Source organism: Salvelinus fontinalis, chromosome 11, assembly GCF_029448725.1.
Source record: "Salvelinus fontinalis isolate EN_2023a chromosome 11, ASM2944872v1, whole genome shotgun sequence".
Taxonomy (NCBI): domain Eukaryota; kingdom Metazoa; phylum Chordata; class Actinopteri; order Salmoniformes; family Salmonidae; genus Salvelinus; species Salvelinus fontinalis.
This window is the reverse complement of record NC_074675.1, coordinates 36066587-36076351: the sequence shown is the minus strand read 5'-3', so window position 1 is coordinate 36076351 and position 9765 is coordinate 36066587. Positions and strand designations below refer to the sequence as shown.

The 9765-nt window shown below is 40.2% G+C and overlaps 1 protein-coding gene across 2 annotated transcripts in view; it reads right to left on the bottom strand.

The window, feature by feature from the left end:
* The window catches only part of LOC129865642 (1-phosphatidylinositol 4,5-bisphosphate phosphodiesterase beta-3-like), a 113799-nt gene that overhangs the window by 80292 nt on the left and 23742 nt on the right, over nucleotides 1-9765 (bottom strand). The window contains exons 2-3 of one of the 2 annotated variants that reach the window (XM_055938574.1): nucleotides 8153-8176; nucleotides 7853-7939 (exon numbers count right to left, since the gene is read on the bottom strand). In XM_055938574.1, coding sequence (XP_055794549.1) covers nucleotides 7853-7939; nucleotides 8153-8176 — 111 coding nt within the window. The remainder of the gene's footprint in view (nucleotides 1-7852; nucleotides 7940-8152; nucleotides 8177-9765) is intronic. The other variant, XM_055938575.1, reaches the window with a different exon arrangement.

Below are 9765 nucleotides of genomic sequence, written 5' to 3'. Positions count from 1 at the left end.
CATTCTTTGTCCTCCAACACGACGAGTTGAGTTTTTACCAAAAAGTTATATTTTGGTTTCATCTGACCATATGACATTCTCCCAATCTTCTTCTGGATCATCCAAATGCTCTCTAGCAAACTTCAGACGGCCCTGGACATGTACTGGCTTAAGCAGGGGGACACGTCTGGCACTGCAGGATTTGAGTCCCTGGCGGCGTAGTGTGTTACTGATGGTAGGCTTTGTTACTTTGGTCCCAGCTCTCTGCAGGTCATTCACTAGGTCCCCCCGTGTGGTTCTGAGATTTTTGCTCACCGTTCTTGTGATCATTTTGACCCCACGGGGTGAGATCTGCGTGGAGCCCCAGATCGAGGGAGATTATCAGTGGTCTTGTATGTCTTCCATTTCCTAATAATTGCTCCCACAGTTGATTTCTTCAAACCAAGCTGCTTACCTATTGCAGATTCAGTCTTCCCAGCCTGGTGCAGGTCTACAATTTTGTTTCTGGTGTCCTTTGACAGCTCTTTGGTCTTGGCCATAGTGGAGTTTGGAGTCTGACTGTTTGAGGTTGTGGACAGGTGTCTTTTATACTGATAACAAGTTCAAACAGGTGCCACTAATACAGGTAACGAGTGGAGGACAGAGGAGCCTCTTAAAGAAGAAGTTACAGGTCTGTGAGAGCCAGAAATCTTGCTTGTTTGTAGGTGACCAAATACTTATTTTTCACCATAATTTGCAAATAAATTCATTAAAAATCCTACAATGGGATTTTCTGGATTTTTTTTCTCATTTTGTCTGTCATAGTTGAAGTGTACCTATGATGAAAATTACAGGCCTCTCTCATCTTTTTAAGAGAACTTGCACAATTGGTGTCTGACTAAATACTTTTTTGTCCCACTGTATGTGGGACATGTGTAATGATCATGCTGTTTAACATTGATAGGTGTCCCGCTAGTGGGACAACTTCCGGTGAAACTGGAGGGCGCTCAATTCAAATAAATAACCATAACAATTATGGATATTAAACATTGTGGTAAATACAGGTGTCTTATATAGGTTGAAAGCTTAAATTCTTGTTAATCTAACTGCACTGTCCGATTTACAGTAGCTAATGGAGCGAAACCATGCCATGCAATTGTTTGAGGACGGCGCCCCACATCAAAATATTTTTCCACTGGCACAGGTTTCATAAATTCACAAATAGCGATTAAATATTCACTTACTTTTTGAAAATCTTCCTCTGATTTGTCATCCAAAGGATCCCAGCTATAACATGTAGTGTTGTTTTGTTAGATCAAATCCTTCTTTATATCCCAAAAACTCTGTTTAGTTGGCACCATCGATTTGAGTAATCCACTCGTTCAACATGTAGAGAAAAGAATCCAAAAATCTACCCCTAAACTTTGTTTCAACAAGTCAAAATACATTTCTATTCACTCCTCAGATACCCTAAAATTTAATCAAACTCTAATATTTCTTACTTCTTTCCGTATGTCCAATAGGAAACCCATTTAAGCAGGTGCGTCTTGTCTTCATCGCGCACCCAAACACGAATTTCCAAGACTGTCCCTGTACTAAAACTGATATTTATTTTTCATTTTGGAAGTTACAAGCCTGAAACCTTGAACATAGACTGCTGACACCCTGTGGAATCCATAGGAATTGCATCCTGGGAGTTAGAATTCAGTATGGCCCTATATTTTCCATTGTAAGACCATGGTATCTCAACAAAGAAAAAATCTGGTTGGTTTTCCTTTGGATTTTCTCCTACCATATCTATTGTGTTATAGTCTACTACATTATTTTAATATTTCTACACACTTTCTACACACACAACATCAAAGTGTTTTCTTTCCAATGGTACCAATTATATGCATATCCTGGCTTCAGTTTACTTTGGGCACGTTAGTCAATCGGAAATTGAGAAAAAAGGGGCCTAGCCCTAAGAAGTTGTTAATCAGCTTCTTGATATGCCACACCTGTCAGGTGGGTGGATTATATTGGCAAAGGAGAAATGCTTATTAACAGGAATGTAAACAAATTTGTGCACAAAATTTGAGAGAAATAAGCTTTTTGTGCATATGGAACATTTCTGGGATCTTTTATTTAAACTTTTTAAACATGGGACCAACACTTTACATTTATATTTTTGTTCAGTATATATTACACACACACACACACACACACACTATACAAAACATTAGGAACACCTTCCTAATATTGAGTTGCACCTCCCATAATTGTAATTGTTGCATTAGCTCCCTGCTAATTCACAGTAATTTCAATACAAACAGGCTAATCACAAATCTACAGCCATCAACATACTATTGTCCTGCATATCTAATGTGCTTCCTTGTGTCTATCATCAGAATAAACACCAATCAACTGGGATCGCTGCCTGGACAGTCATTTCTTTAAAAACACAATGCAAGAGAGTTACGAAGTACGATCACATCTGTTCCATGTGTCCTACCCACAATGCCTGTGTAAACCATGGTAACATCCAACCTTTCATACTCAAAGATCCCACTAATTTGCCATGCCTACTTCCATTTACCCGGAGTAAAAAACATGCCAAAATTAAAGCCACCTGAAGACTTAGTCATGATTCTTGCATTTTCAGACTCTGTAATGAAAATATAGTACATTGGTCTCTGCATTTTTGCAGGTAAATTCATGAACACTTCCATCATTTAACACCTTCATTTGTAATGCAAACAGCTCCTATGGTTTAACAGTGTGGCTGGCAATGTGACATACTTGCTCTGCAGCTCCAAATTTACCGTATCACAGTAGCCCCTGACTAGCCAGTAAGCTTGCAAACTATTCAACAATGTTAGCATCTTTCCCTCTAAAACATATTAGCTAGCAACGATCTTGAATAATGCAACCAAACCATATTACACTCTTGAATAATGCAATCATTCACATGTGCAGACAATTAAATTGTTTATTTAATCGTTCGTAGATGCATTAGCTAGCTAAATGTAGCTTGCAAGACGATAACACAGCTTACGTTAGCATATCAAACATGAACGTTTTCCCCCTCTCATAGGAATATAAAAGTACAGTTTTAGCGTATTAAAGTTACCTTAGACCAAACCTAGCTTCATTTGATCAAAATCCTGAAAGTCATTATATGAGGTAAGCGCAAAATTGCGATTGAAAATGTTTATAATCCCCCTGGTGACAATTTCAGAATGTAACAGGCTGGTCCTGCAATTTCAGGTGAAAACTCAATAAAACAAGTCTCAAATATATTGAAAATGTCTATACATTTCAGCTGTTTCAAAAACACTGCTCTGGTATTAGTATTTTTACTGTATCAATGTTGGGCTCAACTAAACTATTTTGTTTTCACTGCCCTGCTTAGAGGGGGGCAACTGTCAGGTGAGTGTCGTGGAAGACCTCCAGAAGTAGCGTTAGAGATGTGCGAAATACGCAAGTTCGCATTACAGTAATGTCTCTCAAATCGATACCTCACGAGAATATCTCAAAATTCTCCTTAATTCTTGTCAATGAGAATAGACCCTAAAATAAGAAAGAGATTGATAGAGGGATAGAAGAAGAATAGAGGGTGGAGTTTCTTTTCAATAACAAGAAAAGAGGAAGGGAGGGAGGAGAGATGGAGAGAAGTCAGAGGAAAGGTGACTTACTGGGACGATATTGACTAGAGGAGTAAAAAGAAGAAAGGAGAGAGGGAAGAGAGGGTGAGAGATTAAACAATAGTTGGGAGAAGTGAAGAATTCATGGACGTGTAATTTGACCTTCCTGTACTTCTGGTCATGGTTATTGTAGAGACATATGTAAAACAGATTATTATTGGATGTAGCAATTATAGCCATGTCATCTAGATATAATAGCAGATTAATTAATTAATAAAAAAAATAATGAATTTTAATAATAGCATATTCCACTCATAGCTTCACAGTTCTATCCTCATAAGTCCTTTTAGACTGACTTCGTCCCAAAAGGCACTCTATTCCCTATAAAGTGCAATAGTTTCAAAAGTAAGGCACTATATAGGGATTAGTGTGCCATTTGGTACTCAAAGCCTTCATTTCCCTATGGAACCTGGTCAAAAGTAGTACACTAACTAGGGAATAAGGTGCCATTTGGGATGCAGCCTCCATTTCTCCTTCCCTGGGGCATTCTAACCCTGTCACTAAACAGTGTCAACGACAGCCCGTGGGCTAGGGCTGGCCTAGTGTCCTACTAGAGAACACACACGCAGACACACAGACACAGTAAACACAGATAGGGCTCACACGCGCAAATACACACACGCGCAAACACGCGCACACACCCCTAACTGCACAGTATTAACACGCCATTCCATAAATGCCTTTAGAGTAAATACACAGCGGAAAAAGACAGACAGAGAGAGAGAGAGAGACAGAGAGAGAGGAAGGGTAGAGGAAGAGATCGAGAGACGGAGCGCTACAAAAATGTGTGATGAAAAAGAGTGAAAAAGGCAAAGAGAGTGAGAACAAGGAGAGAGAGAGAAAGAAGGGTGGCAGGGAGACAGAGATAAAGGGGGAGAGGGGGGGAGAAAGAGACAGAGATATTGATAGAGGGAGAGGGGGATGAGGGAAGTGTTTATTTAATTTGGGGCCTGAAATTTGATTCGATCCATGCCCTCATTCACATGACCAACTGGCTAAGGCTCAGTCCCAAATGGTCCCCTTTATAGTGCATTACTTTATTACACGGTTCTGGTGAAACGTAGTGCACTATATAGGGAATATGGTGCAATTTGGGATGCAACCAAATTTTTGTACTAATGAGGAGAGAAGGACAACAACATCAGGAATTGACAGAGTGGGTGTGTGTGTGGACGTGTTTAACTATACTTGTGGGGACCAGAAGTCCTCACAAGAATAGCAAACAAACAACAATTTGACCAACTGGGAACATTTTGTTAGTCCCCACAAGGTCAAATGCTATTTCTACGGGGTTTAGGATTAAGGTTAAAATTAGTGTTAGAATTACGTTTAGGGTTAGGGTTAGGAGCTAAGGTTAGTTTTAGGGTTAGGGGCTATGGTTGTGGTTAGGAGCTAGGGTTAGGGGCTAGGTTTAGAGTTAGGGTTAAGGTTAGTGTTAGTGTTAGGGAAAATAGGATTTTGAATGGGACTGAATTTTGTGTCCCCGCAAGGTTAGTTGTACACGACTGTGTCTGTGTGTAAAAGACAGAGCGAGCGAGAGGACTCATGTTAGACAGAGAGAGAGTTGGAGAGAGGGAGAGAAAAAAAGAAAGCGAGAGAAGGAAGAACTCACGATACTAGACAGAGAAAGATAGAAAAAGAGAGGACCCACCAGGGTTGGGCGGTAAACAGATCTTCATACCATCATACCGTTTCTGTACCATCCCGGGGCATATGGTATTAGCGAAGGGGTGCTTTTTAAAAAAGTAATTTGATTTTTTTTTGTCATACCCATGGTACACAGTCTGATATACCACAGCGTTCAGCCAATCAGCATTCAGGGCTCAAAACACCCAGTTGAACATTTGGAATTTACATCTTAGATTTCTTATCGTTATAAGCAGTGGCCTAGCAGGGATGGGGGATAAAAAAGGTAGGACAAAACACACATCATTACAAGAGAGACACCACAACACTACATAAAGAGAGACCTAAGACAACACAGCATGGCAGCAACACATGACAACAACATGGTAGCAACACAACATCGTAGTAGCACAAACATGGTACAAACATTGTTGGGTACAGACAACAGCACAAAGGCAAATAGGAAAAGTCAACAATACACCACACGTAGCAGCCACAAGTGTCAGTAAGTGTCCATGATTGAGTCTGAATGTAGAGATGGAGATATAACTGTCCAGTTTGAGTGTTTTTTGCAGCTCGTTCCAGTCGCTAGCTGCAGTGAACTGAAAAGATGTGTGGACTTTCTTTTAAACAATGTTCTGGCTCTGAGGCCTATAATGCGCTAATGTTGTGTCGAATGGACAATGCGCCAATCCTCTCCAACCTGGCATTGTGTAATTTGATGTGGAATCTTTTCTTAATTTATAGACTAATCAATGCTGATCAAGCCCAGTCCTGGCCGATATGCTGCCCTAGGTGAGTCCCAAAAAATTGCTGACCTCCTATCCCCGCAAAGTATAATGGTAGCCTACGCTATAGTCTACAGTGTCGGCCGCAATGCACTTTTATGAATACCCATGTGGTAGCCTACTGTTTGTAAAACAGGCAGTTTACCATTAATCCATATTACTTGGTTACATGTCTGTTAATAGACATATATATATTCATTAAAGAAATTTACCGTTCTCATTCTCAGAGTGGAAACATAGTTTTGGTTTATTTCATACCATAATTTACGCACTGCATGTAAGCAATAAGCGTGTCTGGTTTCTCTGTTCTGTTAATGTTGATGGAGCACGGGGGCCTGGGCACGCATAGAAGTAGGCCTACCTAGCCTACTTCTCGCAAATGTTACATGTAGGAAAGTGCCCAGCTGGGTTTCTCAGTCATTTTTTCTTCACCTCAAACAGTTAGTCAACGATGTCAATTTTTTTATTATAATAGTTCATCACAGTATTGTGAGAAAAAAATTCAACACTCTCCCCCTCTATAATCAGCGTTGCTGATAAATAGGCTATGGACATGTTGCGTGTATTTGTTTCCATTTGAATGATTGTCAACTTAATCTTCATACTATAGCATAGCTGTCCCCTTTATACATTCCTTGTCTATTCATTATCTGATGATGATTTAATCTTGTAAAAGGCCTGTTTTCAGTAGTTTAGGCTACAATATTTATCTCATTATTCTCTTTGAAGAAGAAATGTCAATGTCACCATAGCTGCAGGAAGTATGGGTGCTGAGAGTGCTGCAGCACCCCCTGAAGATAAATAAATACATATTGATAAAAATACATTAAAACATTTGAAAAAAGTTTTTCCCACTAAAGTAGTGCACTGTTTTTACTAGTCCTGTATTAGCAGACCTAAATAGCCATCTGTAGCGCGGGTTAAAAAAAAATTGGTCTGTAGAACTTCCTGCGGCTATGAATGCTACTGCCATAAAATGACAAAAGCAGCAGGATTTGTGACTTTATGCGAATATTTCGGAAAAGTGGGAGACAACCCATCAGACTTCATTTTAATGGTTTTGTGCGTCGAAATAGGATCTGCATTAAAAACAATTTTATACAGAAAAGCCAACAGACAAGGACAAGGTAGGCATAGGCCTATATCTTTATTTTTGACTCAATTCATGTTCTGTCAATACGAAAAAGCAACAGATCCTCTCCAACCTGACATTTCTTAAATTTGTTGATTTAAGTAATAACCTGAACAATCATAATGAAATGTCACGATAATAACGAAGTGGAATGGCTTGTTTCAATTGCGGGGGTGGCGGAGGCCTGGGCACACATAGAAGTAGACCTACCTAGCCTTCTATGCGTGCCAGGTACCCCCACCCTGCCACCTCCCAATTGACCTTGCCAATTACCATAACCTAAAGTTCCAAGACTGTCACTGCTCTAATGGTCGGTATTTTGAAATACCCTGGTATACAGTATAAACAGTATATCGCCTAAGCCTAGGACCCACCATGTTAGGGAAGGTGGGAAATGTTTTGTTTAAGTTAAAGAAGGGAGGAGGTGCAAGAGTTAGAACAGGGGGATGATAAGGGAAAGATGACGACAGGCATAACAAGAGAAAGGAGTTATCCTCTACTTATAAGGTTACATGTAACATTTCAAAGTGCCAAATCTCAATTACATAGCCATGGGGACCAGGCTCTGGATAAGAGTGTCTGCTATAAATTACTAAAATGTAAATGTAGAGAGTGAGTAACTATCGTGTAAGAAAGAGAAAGAGAGAAAAGAATAAACTTACCATGTTGGCCCCACCAGTCCAGTAAAGGAAGAATCCATCTGGGTCTACCTTCAGAGTAATCAGGGTGGGGTGGCTGCTGTTAGGCTCCTACACACACACACACACACACACACACACACACACACACACACACACACACACACAGGTTAATACACCGAGATATACACACTGTGCACATTTGACCAACATGTGACCAGGTTTCCTGCATGACACAAGACTTTGTTAGCCTGCTGAGCTAAAGCATAGGCATTAGCTGGGGAGCTAACGCAAGTCTTCAGGTCTCAGACACAAGTCTCATACCTTTAGTCTTATGTCCAATGCTGGCTATGAGAGGGGTAAAGAGAGAGAAAAAAAAGTCAAAATGCCATATTGTCAGACATTCTCTATTGTTTGTTGCATTGAACACTCCAGGGTGAAGTTTCCCCTAGGTTCAGATCTAGGATCAGTTTCCCTCCCCCAATCCTAACCTTAACCATTAGTGGGGAAATGCGAGACTGACCCAACATCAGCCAGCATCTAGGGGCAACTTCACCCTAAACCACAATAGGGTTGGGCGGTATCTAGGATTTCATACATTCATACCATTCCTGTACCATACCAGGGTATACGGTTATATTTCTAAACGCTGCATACATTTTAAACTATTACTGAAAAGCCAGCATGCACAAAAATGTTGTGTTTTGTAAATTTGGCGCATGTTTCTCGTTATATACTGAACAAAAACATAAACGCAACATGTAAAGTGTTGATGCAATGTTTCATTACCTGAAGAGATCCCAAAAATGTTCCATATGCCGATAAAGCTTATTTCGCTCAAATTTTGTGCACAAATTTATTTACATCCCTGTTAGTGAGTATCTCTCTTTTGGCATAAAAATCCATCGACTTGACAGGTGTGACATATCAAGAAGCTGATTAAAGAGCATGATCATTATACAGGTGCACCTTGTGCACTGTGCTGTGGACAATAAAAGGCCACTGATGCAGTTTTTGTGCAGTTTTGTCACACAACATAGTGCCACAGATGTCTCAAGTTTTGAGGAAGCATGCAATTTGGCATGCTGACTGCAGGAATGTCCATCAGAACTTTGCCAGAGAATTGAATGTTCATTTCTCTACCATAAGCCACCTCCAACATCGTTTTAGAGAATTTGGCAGTACGTCCAACCGGCCTCACAAGCGCAGACCATGTGTAACCACGCCAACCCAGGACATCCACATCCGGCGGCTTCACCTGTGGGATCGTCTGAGACCAGCCACCCAGATAGCTGATGACACTGAGGAGTATTTCTGTCTGTAATAAAGCCATTTGGTGGGGGAAAAACTAATTCTGATTGGCTGGGCCTTGCTCCCCAATGGGTGGCCTGGCTCCCAAGTGGATGGGCCTGTGCCCTCTCAGGTCCACCCATGGCTGAGCCGCCTGCCCAAGTTATGTGAAATCCATAGATTCGAGCCTAATGAATTGATTTCAATTGACTGATTTCCTTATATGAACTGTAACTCAGTAAAATCGTTGAAATTGTTGCATTTTGCGTTTATATTTTTGTTCAATATAAATCAGTCCTGTTGTAAAACTGTGTGCGTGTGAACAAGCTTTATAACTCGGCATGAATAATGCTCGTCACTCAACTTTTTTGGTAACAAAAAACGCCCTTATTTGCTGTATAGGGTAGATAAGCGTTAATATTGCAGATAGATTGTGGCTTCTATCAATGTAATTGTCTGCATAATTTTCAATCCCCCATATACATTTTTGTGTAAATATATATTATTTTAAATATATTTTCCTTCTTTATTATTTTCCCCTAACCCTAACACCCCTCCCCTAATTGGAGTAAACTAATGAAATATATTTTCCTTCTTTATTATTTTCCCCTAACCCTCTTCCCCTAATTGGAGTAAACTAATAGACA